Source organism: Artibeus jamaicensis, unplaced genomic scaffold, assembly GCF_021234435.1.
Source record: "Artibeus jamaicensis isolate MK-2021 breed Jamaican fruit bat unplaced genomic scaffold, CSHL_Jam_final scaffold_614, whole genome shotgun sequence".
Classification (NCBI taxonomy): domain Eukaryota; kingdom Metazoa; phylum Chordata; class Mammalia; order Chiroptera; family Phyllostomidae; genus Artibeus; species Artibeus jamaicensis.
Genome location: NW_026522050.1, coordinates 5,493,598 through 5,510,938, shown reverse-complemented (window position 1 = coordinate 5,510,938; position 17,341 = coordinate 5,493,598). Strand labels below are relative to the sequence as shown.

General features: G+C 38.5%; 1 protein-coding gene and 1 pseudogene across 1 annotated transcript; both read left to right on the top strand.

The window, feature by feature from the left end:
• The first annotated feature begins 238 nt into the window (after positions 1–238).
• LOC128626518 (olfactory receptor 5B2-like) lies at positions 239–1,185 on the top strand (annotated as a pseudogene).
• Positions 1,186–16,190: 15,005 nt separating this feature from the next.
• Positions 16,191–17,129, top strand: LOC128626517 (olfactory receptor 5B3-like). The gene has a single exon (XM_053659178.1). It carries the CDS (start codon positions 16,191–16,193, stop codon positions 17,127–17,129), a length of 939 nt encoding a protein of 312 aa, XP_053515153.1.
• The last annotated feature ends 212 nt before the right edge of the window (positions 17,130–17,341 follow it).

Sequence of the window (17,341 nt, the reverse complement as noted above, 5' to 3'; positions counted from 1 at the left end):
TCTCAGATTCTTAATTTTTATGGTAAAATAAAAATAACAATACTACCTGTTGTATACACACATTTATATGTAAAGCTCTTAATGTTAGATCAAGATAATTTTGAAGTACATATTATTAATGAAATAATGCACATGGTATTTATACATTTTAATTTCACTACAATTTTCTTTTTTCTGGTCACTGTTTGGTTTTTTTTCTCACTGTTTCAGGACATCTCATGATTCCCAAACAGCACTGATGGAGAACAGGACGGAAGTAACACACTTCATCCTCCTTGGACTAACCAATGCCCCAGAACTCCAGGTCCCCCTCTTTATTATGTTCACTCTCATCTATCTCATCAGTGCGGTTGAGAACCTGGGGATGATCGTGTTGATTCTCTTGGACTCTCATCTGCACACTCCCATGTACTTTTTCCTCAGTAACCTGTCTCTGGTGGATTTTGCTTACTCCTCGGCTGTCATTCCCAAAGTCATTGGCTGGGTTACTTATAGGCAGTAAGGTCATCTCCTACAATGCATGTGCTGCTCAGGTGTTCTTTTTTGTAGCCTTTGCTACTGTAGAAAATTACCTCTTGGCATCCATGGCCTATGACCGCTGTGCAGCAGTATGTAAACCCCTCCATTACACCACCACCATGACGACAAATGTGTGTGCACATCTGATCATAGGCTCCTATGTCTGTGGATTCCTGAATGCTTCTTTTCATGTTTGGGACATATTCAGCCTTGCCTTTTGTAAGTCTAATATGGTTCATCACTTTTTCTGTGATGTTCCAGCTGTCATGGGTCTCTCTTGCTCAGATACACACATGAGTCAAGTGTTTCTTGTTTTTTTTGTCAAGCTTTAATGTCTTCTTTGCTCTCCTGGTTATATCAATTTCCTACCTATTCTTATTGGTCACTGTCTTGAAGATGCACTCAGCTCAGGGGCACCAGAAGGCTTTGTCTACTTGTGCATCTCACCTCACTACAGTTTCCATATTCTATGGAACAGTCATCTTTATGTACTTACAGCCCAGCTCCAATCATTCCATGGACACAGACAAGACAGCTTCTGTGTTCTATTCTATGGTCATCCCTATGCTGAACCCAGTGGTCTACAGCCTGAGGAACAAGGAGGTCAAGAGTGCATTCAAGAAGGTGGTTGAGAAGGCACGGTTTTTGACTGGGTTGGGATTTTGACCTTGCAGTATGCACAATAACATTGTTTAATGTCTCTCAGACTTTTCCCATCAATAACCTACTTTTGAAGCCTCATTGCCTTTAATTCCTGAGAGAGCGTCCTTATCTTTTCAAAAGTTTTTGTCTAGTAAAAGAAAACATATTCAGAAATATAATACCTGAATGGATATGGTAAAGGAAAGCATTTGAAATTTTGGGACCTGCTTGTCAAATGTTACTAGTATTTGATTTGTTTACTTGTTCCACTTACATTTTCTCTACCACATGCCAATGCAAACATACATGTTAAACAGGAACACAAATGAGCTGATGAACAGGAGCACACATTTGTGCACCATGTGGGCACTCACATTGGGGTAGGAAATTTGTCAGAGGTAAACAGAGTGTTGCTAGTTTTTAATTAAAATAACTTAAGAACTTAATGAAAATATTATACATAAATTTTGTTCAATAATAATTATTTCTTTTGTTGAATAACTGCTCTAAGATTCTGTCTGAATAGGAAAAAAAATCATATACTTTTAAATAAAAGTATGTCCTCTTTTGGTATGTTTTATTGACAAATATATAAGTATTATACCCTAAAAAGAATGAAAATTTCTGTCTTGACTGAGTCATTCTGTAGAATCACGTTCACATTACAGTTAACAAAAGGGTAAAACGATCACACAAATTTCTTATCTTACCTCAGGGTTCTTTCTTGGTTTTGTACATGCTATGGGTTTGAATAAATGTTTAATGAATTGTATCTATCATTATAATATCATACAGAGTATTTTCACTGCCCTAAAAATTCTCTATGTTCCATCTAGTCAGCCCTTGCTCCCACAGCCCCTGGCAACTACTGACCTTTTTGCCATGTCTGTAGTTTTACCTTTACCAGAATGTCATGGAGTTGGAATCATACAGTATGTAGGCTTTTAAGATTGGTTTCTTGCATATAGTAATCAGCATTTAAAGTTCTTCTGTGTGTTTTCATGGCTTGATAGATCATTTCTTTTTGGTACTAAATAATTATACCACAGTTTATTTATCCATTGATCCAATGAAGAACATCTTGATTGCCTCCAGTTTGGGAGATTATGAAGAAAGGTGCTGTAAACATTCTCCTTCAGGTTTTTGTATAAATGTAAATTTTCAGTTCATTTGGGTAAATACCAAGGAGGATGATTGCTGGGTTCTATGATAAGAGTGTGGCTAGTTTTTCAAGAAACCTCCAACTGTCTTCCAATGTGGTGGTTCCATTTTGCATTCCCACCTATAATGAGTGAAAATTCCTTTTGCTGCACATCCTCACCAGTGTATGGTATTGCCAGTGTTCTGAATTTTGGACATTTAATAGGTATATAGTAATAGCTCATTGTTGTTCTAATTTGCATTTCTCTGATAAGGGGGAATATAATGTGGGTCAGCTTTTTAAATTCTTATTTGTCTTCTGTATATCTTCTTTGGTGAGGTACCTGTTACAGTCTCGGGCCTGTTTTGTACCAAGTTGTTTGTTTTTTATCTTTAAGTTTTAGGAATTCTTTTTTTTTATAATTTTTTTATTTGTTTATCTTTAGAAGGGAAGGGAAGGAGAGAAGGAGAGAAACATCAATATATGGTTGCTTCTGGTGCATCCCCTGCTGGAAACTGGTCCCTGCTGGGAACTGGCCTGCAACCCAGGCATGTGCCCTGATGGGGAATCGAACCTTGATCTTTTGGTTCGCAGGCCTGTGCTCAATCCACTGAGCTACATCAGCCAGGACGTTTTAGGAATTCTTTTTGTATTTAAGGTGACAGTCCATTATCAGGTATGTCATTTGCAAATATTCTCTCCAAGTTTTTGGCTTGTTTTCCCATTCATTTCACAGTGTTTTTCCACAGAGAACTGTTTAATATTAATGAAGTCTAACTTATTGATGATTTCTTTCATACATCATGCCTTTGGTGTTGTATCTACAAAGTACCACCATATCAAAGATTATCTAGGTTTTTTCCTAAGTTTTATAATTTTATAATTTACATTTAGGTCTATGATATATTTTAAATTAGCTTTTATGAAGGATGTGAGGTTTGTGTCCAAACAATTTCTTTTGCATGTGGACTTCCAGTTGTTCCAGCATCATTTGTTGAAAAGAAGTGGTGCTAATTTATTGCCTTTGCTCCTTTGTCAAACTTCAGTTGACCATTCTTATGTAGGTCTAATTTTGAGCTCTGTTCTATTCCACTGATCTATGTGCATATTCTTTCACCAATATCACATTGTCTTGATTATGTAGCTTTATAATAAGTTTTGAAGTTTAGTAGTGTCAGGCTAGCACTTCTTTAATGTGATTTCTAGCTCTTTGGTTACATTGCCCATCTGTGCTTGCATGCTGTCTACTTTATCAGTTATAGCACTTAGCATATTAATCATAGTTATTTTAAGTTCTTGGTGTGAATAATTCTAATGTCCTTATGAAGTCTACTTCAGATGTCTCTTCAAATTGTGTTTCTTCTTTTTGGTATGCCCTGTAATTTTCTTTCTGAATAAGTACATATGATGTACCAGGTAAAAGTAACTCCTGTAAATAGTCTTCAAGTAATCTGGTGTGTATTGTGGGGGAGAGGAAACAGTATATAATCTTGCAATCAGGTGTCAGTGTGTTAGTGAGCCTGTTATTCTGTATGGGGAATTTAACAAGTGTTTCTCCATTTTTCTCCTCCTGGTTTATGTGGGAGAGATGGTGGGAGCTGAGGAATGAGATAAATGATTTGTAATATCTATATAAAAGAATAGTGCTGCAATAAAAATATTTCACTATGAAACCGGTAATACTGTGGATGGACCTCAAATGCTAAGTGAGAGACAGACTCAAAGAGTACTTCCTCTAGGATTACAGTTAAGAACATTCTTACAAATGCAAAATTAGTTGGACAAAACTGTTTATTGGTTGCGAGTGGCAGTGGATGGGAGAAAAGTTTTAGCAAAGAAGACCATAGGAATTTGTTTGAGTAACTGGTAGTGGTTTCTTGAATACCAGTTGGAAAAAATTCTTAGAACTATACATGAAATTGTGGATATTCCAGTATGTAAACTATACATTAGTTATAAATTGACCAAAAAAAAAAGATAGAAAAAGCAACAGAAAAACACACATGTAAAAAACAATGAAAATAACCAGCATGTCCCCATGGGCAGTTTAATTGTTTCTCTCCTGGGAAAGTGGGAAGAGGGGCTATAGATGCTCTCACAGGGGAAATTCCCAGAGTGCTCCCTCTCTCTATAATTCCACATCCCCATGCACTGGCTTTGGAAATCCCAACATGTCTCAATGTGACATCTGTTTAGATGCACCATCCATACACACTGAACCCATCTGGTGATCATTTATTTATCTGAATATTAACATTTGTTAGTATGCCTTAACCTAGGCATAAGGTAAGATGCCTTACCTTGGGATTGGGTATGAGCCTGTGACAATAGTTAGGAAAAGCACCATAAGATAAAAATTATATAAATTGACTTTAAAATAAGAATGTCTTAGTAAGGTGTTTTACAGGTTTTCTCTCGTTTGTTATTTACAGACACAGTTCTGTGAATTTGGAGACAGAGGTAATATTATTGTGTTTATTTTACAATAAGGAGGTAAGTGACTGTTCTAAGGACAGAGGGAGAATGCATGGTAGGTTTCCTGCTTTAGCGATTTTGTAACCTTATGACCGCTACCTGAGAGACATTAACTCTAATGGTATTCATGCATATTCTACACTGATATTCTGACTTCAGACTCAGTATTCAGAATTGACTATTTTTCCTCTCCCAGCACACAGGTAAGCATTTTTATTTCATGAACATTTTTATAAAGTGTTATTCATGCAAGTAGGAGAGCTATACTTTGAGTTATTTGAAAGGAAAAAGAGGTATTTCCCATGTTTTTCTAAAATACTAAGGTAAGACTAGAGTATAAACATCAAAATTTCCATCAGTAGGGAGTTTGTTGAGACTTAGGAACATCTTTCTGCTTTCCTAAGAACATAAAACAAAAAAATAACGGAGATGATTCTGTGATTGATCTAGCGATAATTTACCTTGTTCAACAAATGTTGACTCTCTCATTGGAGGTAAAAAAGAAAGAATGATATACTTTAGAATGTAAAATATAATTGAAAAATAAAATTTAAAATATAAAATAAGAAAAAAACTAAGAAATAAACAAAGCAAAAGAATGAAATGATTTTTAAACTATAAGAGTATGAATGAACTAGACCCAGACTACGTATAAACTTTTGTCTTTAATCTCATGCTCATTACTAGCTCATCTGCATAAGTAGACAGTGAATGGCTACAAACATAGCCTTTTGATTAGATGAAACTTGAATTTAACTCTTGAATTTTGCTTCTTTCTTCTACAAGCTGTGTAAGGAGAGTATTCTAGAACTTCCCAAATCCTCAATTTCCTTGCTTGTAAAGTAGGAATAATAATTCTGCTTACCTTGCATACACACATACACACACTTATAAAGCCTTGTTCATCATAGAACATAGTATATGATAAAAGTGGTCATGTGTATTAATGTTGGCAAATATAATGTCACCATGGGATAGGCTTGATAAGTGAAGTTTCAAAAGTTTTAAGAGGGCGTAGGAAATAGTAAAAGAAGTTATAGCTAGATGATAGATAGATACACAAAGGAAATCTTGACTTTGGGTGGTAAATGCACCATGCAATATATAGATGATGCATTATAGAACTGTACACTTGAAACATACATAATTTTATTAATTAGTGTCACTCTGATAAATTTAATAAAATTCTGAAAAGAAGATTTAAAAAATTAGAACAAAGATATTAGTAGTTAGCAGAAGATGGATACCTTTCAAATTGATATAAAAAAGATTTAAAATACTGTTCCTACACAGGACAGATTGAAATAAAATATTTTACAACACTGTATTTGCCACCAAAATAGATCTATAGGCTAAAGACAGTCCTTAAACAAGTTCAACCCTGAATTTTGTGACTCTGCTATGAGATGAAAGTAACAGGAATAAGAATGAGTTTATAAAAGGGGGACTATTTCAGGGTCAAACATACAGTTCAAAGAAGAATTAAGCAAAATAATGGCTCACATGGAATTATGGGTGAATCAAGGGTCTGAGAAACTGGAGACACACAGAAACTCAGTGGTGCCAGGATGAGAGAAATGGCAAACTGAAGAGGAAGGCTTTAAAACTTTAAACCCCTTGCACACTTGAAGACCTGCAAGTCGCCACCCATTTTTCCTAAATAAACATAAAGAAAATCATACCATCCTAACAGTAATTTTTTTGTTTAAAAATTTAAATTTTTTAAATTAATTATGCCATTACAGTCATTCTATTACCCCCTTCATTCCCCTCCACCCTGCACCCCACACCCCCACCATCTCCCCCCTTTAGTTTATGACCATATGTCTCAACTTCTTTAGATTCTATATTTCCCATACTATTCTTGCCCTCCCCTATCTATTTTCTACCTACCATCTATGCTACTTATTTTCTGTACCTTCTTCCCCCTTCTCCTCCTCCCACTCCCCTATTGCTAACCCTCCATGAGATCTTCATTTCTATGTTTCCACTCCTGATCTAGCTGTCCTTTTAGCTTGCTTTGGTTTCAGATGTGGTTGTTAATAACTGTGAGTTTGCTTTCTTTTCACTGTTCATATTTTTTTATCTTCTTTTTCTTCGGTAAGTCCCTTTAACATTTCATATAATAAGGGCTTAGTGATGATGAACTCCTTGAATTTGACCTTATCTGAGAAGCACTTTATCTGCCCTTCCATTCTAAATGAAAACTTTGCTGGATAGAGCAATTTTGGTTGTAGGTCTTTGGTTTTCATGATTTGGAATACTTCTTTCCAGCCCCTTCTTGCCTGTAAGGTGTCTTTTGAGAAATCCACTGATAGTCTGATGGGAACTCCTTTGTAGGTGACTGTCCCCTTAGCTCTTGCTGCTTCTAGGATTCTCTCCTTCATTTTAATCTTGGCTAATATAATGATGATGTGCCTTGGTGTGTTTCTTCTTGGGTCCAACTTCTTTGGTACTCTCTGAGCTTCCTGGATTTCCTGGAAGTCCATTTCCTTTGCCAGATTGGGGAAGTTCTCCTTTATTATTGGTTCAAATAAGTTTTCCACTGGTGGCTGTGCCTTTCCCCCTTCTGGTACCCCTATAATTCGGATGTTGTAGTGTTTAAAGATGTCCTGGAGATTCCTCAGCCTCTCCTCATTTTTTTGAATTCTTGTTTCTACATATTTTTCTGTTTGGTCATTTTTTCCTTCCTTCTGTTTCACTCCCTTGATTTGAGTCCCAGTTTCCTCTTCATCACTATTGGTTTCCTGTGCAATTCCCTTCAGTTCAATTAGTTTAGCGTTCATATGTTCCTCTAATTTGTGACTAAAATCACCCAGTTCTTTGAGCATCCTGATCACCAGTGTTTTGAACTGTGCATGTGAAAGTTTTGCTATTTCTTCGTTGCTTAGAGTTATGGGCTCTGGGGCTTTGAGATCTTCTTGAGCCATTTTTGAGCTGTTCGTGCCCCTTAAGTATGAGGAGGTGATCCTTAGGGGTGGGACAGAACCACCAGGGCAGGGTCGCTGGGTTGTGATGCTGTATGTGGGGGCTGGGCCAGAGCAGGGAAATGGCGGCCCTCTCTGCTGCCTTCTGCTGCTGGGGTCTGCTTGGTCCCGTCTTACTGCCTACTTCTTCGCCATTCTATCTGCACAGAAATGCGCCACCACAGTCAACCCGCCGCCCTGGGCCTTCGCTGGGTCCGCAGATCACTCAGTGGGTCGCTCACTGGGTCCCATGCCTGGGATCTGTGTGCTTGATTTCGTCTGAGGGAGATTTCCTGTGTAACCCCACTCTGCCAGCTGCTGGCTTTGCCCCTCTTACCAGTCAGGCTGAAGAATTTGTTGTTATCGGACTTCCAAAAAGTTCAATTTTCTGTGTTCTGGCTATGTTTTCTGTTGTTAATATTTTGTTGTCTCTAAACTTGATTGTGTGAGAAAGCACGGCGTCTCCACGTATGCCTCCATCTTGGCGGAAGTCCTCTCCATCCTAACAGTAATATTATTCCCAGCACTCAACAGACTACCAAACCCAGAGTTTTATTGTATTTTTAATATACTACCTTTTTAATTCATTCAATAACACTATAATTAAGTAGATCTTATTACTGTCTTAATTTTGCAGGTAAGTATATAAGGTTCAGGAAAATTTGATTAGGATTAATGATTCCTAGGTAGCAAATAGTTCGGGTAATACACCCCTCAGCCCAGAGTCCATGCTCTGTACCAGACGCTTTGCTTTCTCTTCAGAATCGCATTTCTTGGTTGTGTATGTTCCTAACCTATAAATCTCTCAGTCATGACACTATGAACCCCAAGCACTGAGTTTAAACAAGGGAGATGAGGAGTATCTGTACATTGAGTAGAATTCAATTTGATTTAAATGCGATCTGATTAAATGCAATTAAATCTGATGCAATAAATGCATCAGAATTAGGAACCACTCAGTGTGGATTCAAGGGTCTACTAGAATCCACTATGGCTTGTCAATTAATACATGTTTGGATATTAAAAATACTCAGCCTCTTGTGTACCCTATTTTAAATGGATGTAATAACAAAATAGACATAATATTCTTTTTTAATTTTATTTAGTTATTTTTCAAGTACAGTTTTTTTGTCTATTTTCCCATCCCAGCCCCTCCCCGCCCCATGCTCCCCACCTCCCTCCCATTTCCTTCCCCCCCAGTCCTCATCCCTGTGTCTTTCATACTTGTTCCTCAAAATCCCTCCCCATTTTTCCCCTTAAATTCCCTTCCCTCTCCCCTCTGGGCACTGCTCACTTGTTCTCTATTTCAGTGTCTTTGTTTTTATCCTGCCTGCTTGTTTGTTTTGTTGTTTAGCTTCCTGTTAAAGGTGAGATCATATGGTATTTGTCTTTCAACACCTGGCCTATTTCACTCAGAATAATGCTTTTCAGTTCCATCTATGTTGTTGCAAAGGGTAGGAGCTCCTTCTTTCTCTCTGCTGCATAGAATTCCATTGTGTGTATGTACCACAATTTTTTGATCCATTCATTTACTGATGGGCACCTAGGTTGCTTCTAACTCTTGGCTATTTTAAATTGTGCTGCTATGAACATTGTGGTGCATAGGTTCTTTGAAATTGATGTTTTAGGATTCTTAGAATATAATCCTAGCAGTGGAATTGCTGGGTCAAAAGGCAGGTCGATTTTTATTTTTCTGAGAAAATTCCATACTGTTTTCCATAATGGTTGTACCAGTCTGCAATCCCACCAACAGTGAACTAAGGACCCCTTTTCCCCACACCCTCTCCAACATTTCTTGTTTGTTGCTTTGTTTATGATAGCCCTCCTGCCTGGTGTAAAGTGGTATCTCATTGTGGTTTTAATTTACATCTCTCTGATAGCTAACGATATTGAGCATCTCTTCATGTGTCTCTGGATCATCTGAATGTCCTCCTTGGAGAAGTCTCTGTTCAAGTCCTTTTCCCATTTTTTAATTGGGTTAGATGTCTTCTTAGAGTGGAGCCATGTAAGTTCTTTGTATATTTTGGAGATTAAACCTTTGTCTGAGGTATCATTGGCAAATATGTTTTCCCATACAGTTGGTTGTCTTTTTTAATTTAATACTGTTTTCTTTAGCCATGCAGAAGCTTTTAATTCTGATGAGATCCCATTTGTTATTCTTTCCTTTATATTCCTTGCTCTAGGGGACATATCGGTAAAAATGTTGCTACGTGAAATATCTGAGATTTTCTTGCCAATGTTCTCCTCTAGGACTTTAATGGTGTCACGGCTTATAATTAAGTCTTTTATCCATCTTGAATTTATATTGGTGTATAGTGTAAGTTGGTGCTTAAGTTTCATTTTTTTGCATGTAACTGTCTAGTTCTCCCAACACCATTTGTTGAAGAGGCTATCTTTACTCCATTTTACGTTGCTGCCCCCTTTGTCGAATATTAATTGACTGTAGAGAGTTGGGTTGATTTCTGGGCTCTCTGTTCTGTTCCATGGGTCTATGTGCCTGTTTTTATGCCAGTACCAGGCTGTTTTGATTACAGTGGCCTTGTAATACAGTTTGATATCAGGTATTGTGATCCCTCCTACTTTGTTCTCCTTTCTCAAAAGTGCAGCTGCTATTTGAGATCATTTATGGTTCCATATAAATTTTTTGAAGTGTCTGTTCTATGTTTGTGAAATATGCCATTGGTACTTTAATAGGTATTGCATTGAATGTGTATATTGCTTTGGGTAGTATGGACATTTTGATGATAATTCTTTCGATCCATGAGCAAGGTGTATGTTTCTATTTCTTTGTGTCTTCCCTGATTTCTTTCTTCAGGGCTGTGTAGTTTTCTGCATACTGGTCTTTTACCTCCTTGGTTAGGTTCATTCCCAGATATTTTATTTTTCTTTTTGCTACATTGAATGAGATTTTTTCCTTGATTTCTGCATCTGCTGATTCATTTTTAGTATACAAAAATGCCTTTGATTTTTGGATATTGACTTTTTATCCTGTTGTTTTGCCAAATTCATTAATTAGTTCAAGCAGTTTTTGGGTAGAGTCTATAGGATTTTCCATGTACACGATCATGTCATCTGCAAACAGTGACAGTTTTGCTTCCTCCTTTCCTATTTAGATGCCTTTTATTTCCTTTTCCTGCCTGATCACTGTGGCCAAAACTTCCAAAACTATATTGAATAGAAGTGGTGAAAGTGGACATCCTTGTCTTGTTCCTGATCTTAGTGGAAAAGCTTTTAGTTTTTGCCCATTGAGTATGATGTTGGCTGTAGGTCTCTCATATATGGCCTTTATTATATTGAGGAATGCTCCCTCTATTACCACTTTACTGAGTGTTTTTATCATAAATGGGTGCTGTACTTTATCAAAAGCTTTTTTTGTGTCTATTGATATGATCATGTGGTTTTTGTCTTTGCTTTTGTTTATGCGATGTATTACATTTACTGATTTGTGGATGTTGAACCATCCTTGCATCCCTGGGATGAATCCACTTGGTCATGGTTTATAATCTTTTGGATATATTGTTGGATGCGATTTGTCATTTTTTTTTGTTGAGGATTTTAGCGTCCATGTTCATCAGTGATATTGGCCTGCAGTTTTCTTTCTTTGTTGTATCTCTATCTGGTTTTGGAATTAAGATAATGCTGGCTTCATAAAAGAAGTTTGGGAGTTTTCTATCCTTTTGGATTTTTTGGAATAGCTAACCTCTATTCGGTTAGCTCTTTCTTAAATGCTTTGTTGAATTCTCCTGTGAAACCATCTAGTTCATGGCTTTTGTGTGATGGGAGTTTTTTGATTACTGCTTCAATTTCTTTTGCTGTTATGGTCTATTCATGTTTTCTACTTCTTTTTCATTGAGTTTTGGGAGATTATATTTTTCTAAAAATTTGTCCATTTCCCCTAGTTTCTCAAATTTCTTGGCATACAGTTCTTCATAGTAATTTCTTACAATCCCTTCTATTTCTGTGGTATCAGTTGTAATCTCTCCTGTTTCATTTCTGATTGTGTTTATTTGTGTCCACTCTCTTCTTTTCTCGATGAGCCTACTTAAAGGCATGCCTATTTTTGTTTATCTTTTCAAAGAAGCAACTCCTGGATTCATTGATCCTTAGAATTGTGCTTTTAGTCTCTATGTCATTTAGTTCTGCTCTGATATTGGTTATTTCCTTCCTTCTACTTGCTCTGGGCTGTTTTTGTTGTTTTTTCTCAAGTTTGTGCAGGTGTAGAGTAAGGTTGCTTGTTTGAATGTTTTTATCTTCTTTAGGTAGGCCTGTATTGCTATAAACTTCCCTCTCAGGACTGCCTTTGCTGTGTCCCATAAGTTTTGGGTTGTTGTGAGATCGTTTTCTTTTGTTTCCAGAAACCTTTTGATTTCTTCCCTAACTTCATTCTTGACCCATTCATTGTTTAATAGCATACCGTTCAGTCTCCATGATTTTGGGTGTTTTGGGTTATTTCCTTTGGGGTTGGTTTCCAGTTTCAGCCCCTTGTGGTCAGAGAAAATTCTTGGTATAATTTCAATATTCTTGAATTTGTTGAGACTCGTTTTGTGTCCTATCATGTGGTCTATCTTTGAGACTGTTCCATGTACATTTGAAAAGAATGAGTATTTAGCTTCTTTGGGATGAAGGGCTTTGTATATATCAGTTAGGTCCATTTCATCAAGGGTGCTGTTTAATGCTGCAGTGTCTTTGTTGATATTTTGTTTGGAAGATCTGTCTATTTTTGATAGTGGGGTGTTAAAATCCCCTACTATAATTGTGTTGCCATCTATATTTTTCTTGAATTCCTCTAAGATTTTCTTTATCTATTTGGGTGCTCCTATGTTGGGTGCATATATATTTATGATGTTAATGTCTTCTTGGTGGATTCTCCCCTTGAGTATTATACATTGACCTTCTGGGTCTCTCTTTATGGCCCTCTTTTTGAAGTCTATTTTTCTGATATGAGAATTACTACCCCAGGTTTTTTTTTCCTGTCCATTTGCTTGGAAAATTTGTTTTCAGCCTTTTACTTTTAGTCTGTGATGGTCTTTTTTCCTGAGGTGGGTCTCTTGTAGGCAGTTATGTGTGGGTCATGCTTTCTTATCCATGTAGCTATTCTGTGTCTTTTGATTGGAGCATTTAATCCATTTATGTTTAAGGTTATTATTGATAGGTACTTATTCATTGTTATTTTTTTTTACCTGTGTTCCTCTCTGTCTGTCTCTTTTCCTTCCTTCCCTTAAAGCAGCCCTTTTAGTATTTCTTGTAGGGATGGCTTGGTGGAAGCATATTCTTTTAGACTTCTTTTGCCTTGGAAGCTCTTTATTTGGCTTTCTATCTTGATTGAGAGCCTTGGTGGGTAAAGTAGCCTTGGTTGTAGGCCTCTGGTTATCATTACTTGGAATATTTCTTGCCATTCTCTTCTTGCTTGGAGTGTTTCCATTGAGAAGTCAGTAACTAACCTTATTGGGGCTCCCTTGTATGTTACTTCTTTTTGCTCCCTTGCTGCCTTTAAGATTCTCTCTTTGTGTTGGAATTTTGCCATTTTGATGATGCGTCTTGAAGTGGACCTCCTTGGGTTCCTCTTGATTGGTACTCTGTGTGATTCCTGGATTTGTGTGTCTTTTTCTCTCATCAAATTAGGGACATTTTCTCTCATTACTCTTTTGAATACGTTTTCTATCCCTTGTTCTTTTTCTTCTCCTTCTGGTATTCCTATTATTCGGATATTATTACATTTCATATTTTCTTGCATTTCTCTTAATCTCTCTTCATTCTTTCTGAGCCTCTTTCCCCTTTCCTGTTCTTTCTGTGAGATGCTTTCTACTTTGTCCTCCAACTCACTAAAATGATTTTCTGTCTTGTCTACCCTATTTTTAATGCTTTCTACTCTGTTTTTCAATTAAGAAATTGTATCTTCATTTCCTCTTGTCCCTTGCTAATAGTTTCCATTTCCTTTTTCATGTTGATATAGTTCACGGTGAGACCTTTATAACTCCCCTGTCATTTCTGGTAGCTCATTGTGAGCTCTTTGAACTTCCTGATAAGCAGTGCTTTGAATTCAGTATCTGATAGTTGACTTGCCTCTATTTCATCTAAAATTCTTTCTGAGGATTCCTCCTTCTCTTTCATTTGGGGATTGTTTCTTTGTCTTCCCATTGTTTGTGAGACTCTTCTTGTTAGCCTCAGCTTCTTAGATTAATCTGTTTTGACTCCCTGGGTTTATGGTGTGAACTTCTGTGGTGGAATGCCTGTAAAATTCAGTAGTGCAGTCTCTTTCTGTTATCCTGTCGCTGTCTGCTTCCACCTACTCAAATATGCAGCAACTTTTGGCTTCTCTCCTACAGCAAAGTGCAATTTGTCTCTCTGACTCTACTATTGGGAGGCCTCTTCTATGGGTCCAGCTCTGGTCTTTTCATATTTTCAAGTTGATTGTGTCTCTTGTGGGTAAAAGAAGGAAAAGACAAAGAAAGAAATAAAAGGAAGTAAAAAAAAGGGTAGGGGAATGGAAGAAAGAGCGATAAGTTTAGAAAGAAAAGAAGGAATAAAACAGAAAATCCGAGAAAAGAGGATAAAAGTATCAAAAGATGAAACAGTAATAAAATTTAAAAGAAAGAACAGAGTACTTTAAAGAAGCAAAAAGATACAGAAAAGAAATGGAAAAAGAAAGAAAAGTTAAAAAAAAAAGCATAAAAATAAAATAAAATAAAGAGAAAAAAAAACCAAAACAACGACAACAAAAGGGAAATGTCACTTGTTGGTTTCAAGCTAGCCAGACCAGTTTTTCTGGCTGCGGTTGGCTGAGGGTCGATTGTTGTGATTTTTCTGTCAACCCTCTCTCAGGGGCCAGACCCTTGGCGCCTCTCCCCAGCTCCTTACAGTGGGGAACTAGGACTTCCTCACAGCGTTCTTTTCCCAGGGGTTACCACCAAGGGCTGGTTTGCAGTGCTTGCAGGCGCCTGCGCTGGCCTAGTTGCCTGGGTCCCTCAGGATTGAGCGCAGACCTGCCCCCATTCTGTGGGGAAGCTCCAGGCCCTCTGCCCAATCTCGGGTCCGCTGCCAGGGTGGGTGTGGAGCAGACCAGGCTGTTTTGTCTATTGGAGTCAGAGCCCCACACTGTACTTATCAGATCTCCTGGGCTGGCAACCACAGAGTCCTCTGTTGGGGCCCTTTTTCCTCAGCGCCCTCTCTGCAAACTCTACCAAACAAGTCTCTCCTGGCACCCCACCTTGCTTGGCCAGAAAGGGAGGGGGTTGAGGGTCTCAGCTCTTTTCCCAGGACCCCTCTGTGCCCAGGGCTTCCAGATAGTCTGAGGGGGATGGACTGGAAGCCGGGAGCCAATCTGAGGACTAGGCTCTGACCTAGAAACTCTGTGTGCACATCAAGGCGTGCTGTGTGCTGTGTACTGATCCCCCGAACTGTGTATGGGCTGAAATCCCTTCTGCTCCTCTTTGCTTGGCCAGCCAGGCTGAAAAATCCTAGGAATGGAGCCGTCAGGGTGCTGAACATTGGCCCAGGCTCTGTTAAGCACTCCCCAGGTGCCTGGTGTTAGTCCCCCAACCACGCACCAGCAGGAATCCTTGCTGTTCCTCTTTGCTCTGTCCCCGAGACTACTGTACCACTGCTGTCTCCCTACCGTCTGGCTCCTCCATGACCCTCGAGGTTTCTGGTCCCTTATTTTCATACATGCTTGGCAACTGCTGGCTTTCTGGCTTCTCCTCCTCCTACCGGACAGGTTTCTCTCCCTTTTGTACTAGGGACTGGTATCTGCTCCGTCCTACTCCATTGCCATCTTGAAAGCCCCACACTACCCAACTTCTTTTTTTTTTAATATTAAATTTTATTTAGTTACTTTTCAAGTACATTTTTTTTTATCTATTTCTCCCATCCCACCCCCCCGCCCGGTCTCCCCCCTCCACCCCACTCCCCCCCAGTCCTCATCTCTGTGTCTTTCATACTTGTTCCTCAAAATCCCTCCCCCCTTTTCCCCTTAAGTTCCCTTCCCTCGCCCCTCTGGGCACTACCCAACTTCTGACTGACTCGACATATTTCTAAGAGGACATAATGTATATACGTCTAAAATGTCTCAAGTTGTTTCTGACAGGTGAGCAACATTCAAGTATATGCTTTTACTAGGCTTTGGAAAAGTTGATTGACAGGTACATTCACTCTGGATAAGCTATTCATCCACTTATTTAATTTTCTGTATCTCAATTTACAAACTGATTAACTTGAAAAACAGGGCAGTTTTCTACAAAGTTCCTTATGATTCAACAACATGTAAAGTGATATATAGATAATGCACTTTGTTTTCCTATGAAGCCCATATTTTATCTGAAGAATCTTGAAATACAAGTTATTGCTATAAGGAAGTAATACATGTTGCATGTACAGTTCTCGAGTTAATTGTCTCTGTCACTTTTTAATTGTTCTCCTAGCCACCGTTCATTTTGTGATTCTCCTCATTGATGGAGAACACCACGGAAGTGACTAAGTTCATCCTCCTTGGACTAACCAATGACCCAGAACTGCAGGTGCCCCTGTTTATCATCTTCACTGTCATCTACATCATCACATTGATTGGGAATTTGGGAATTATGGCGTTGATTCTCTTGGACTCTCGTCTGCACACTCCCATGTACTTTTTCCTCAGTAACCTGTCTCTGGTGGATTTGTGTTATTCTTCAGCTGTCACTCCTACAGTCATGGCTGGATTTCTTCTAGGACACAAGGTGATCTCCTACAATGCATGTGCTGCTCAGATGTTCTTCTTTGTAGCCTTCGTTCTTGTAGAAAATTACCTCTTGGTCTCAATGGCCTACGACCGCTATGCAGCAGTCTGCAAACCCCTGCATTACACAACCACTGTCACAAGAGGTGTGTGTTTGTGTCTGGCCACATGTTCCTATTTCTGGGGGTTCCTGAATGCCTCCATCCACATTGGGAACGCTTTCAGCCTCAGTTACTGTGAGTCCAATGCGGTCCATCACTTTTTCTGTGACATTCCAGCAGTCATGGTTCTCTCTTGCTCTGATAGACATGTTAGTGAGCTCATTCTTATTTGTGTAGCAAGCTATAACATCTTTTTTGCGCTTCTGGTTATCTTGATTTCTTACATATTCATATTTATCACCATTCTAAAGATGAACTCATCTTTGGGGTATCAGAAGGCTCTGTCCACCTGTGCCTCCCACTTCACTGCAGTCACCATCTTCTATGGGACTGCCATCTTCATGTACTTACAGCCCAGCTCTAGCCATTCCATGGATACAAACAAAATTGCATCTGTGTTCTATACTATGGTCATCCCCATGCTGAACCCCCTGGTCTACAGCCTGAGGAACAAGGAGGTTAAGAGTGCACTCATGAAGGTTGTCTTAGAGGCAAAACTGTGTCTAGGATTATGATTTGAACATTGTGCAATGCACAGTAACCTATTTCCTTAAGGCCACAATAAAATTAAGGTCCTAAAGTAGTCTCCTTGCCCATTCCAAAGTCTCCTGTCCTAAATATGAGATACATTATGCTCAGAAAAGTTCCTGAACAGGAAAGGTTAAGATGTCTTGGGGTTTACTTGTCAAAAACCTTATTAAGGATATTGTTTTACTCACTCATCCAA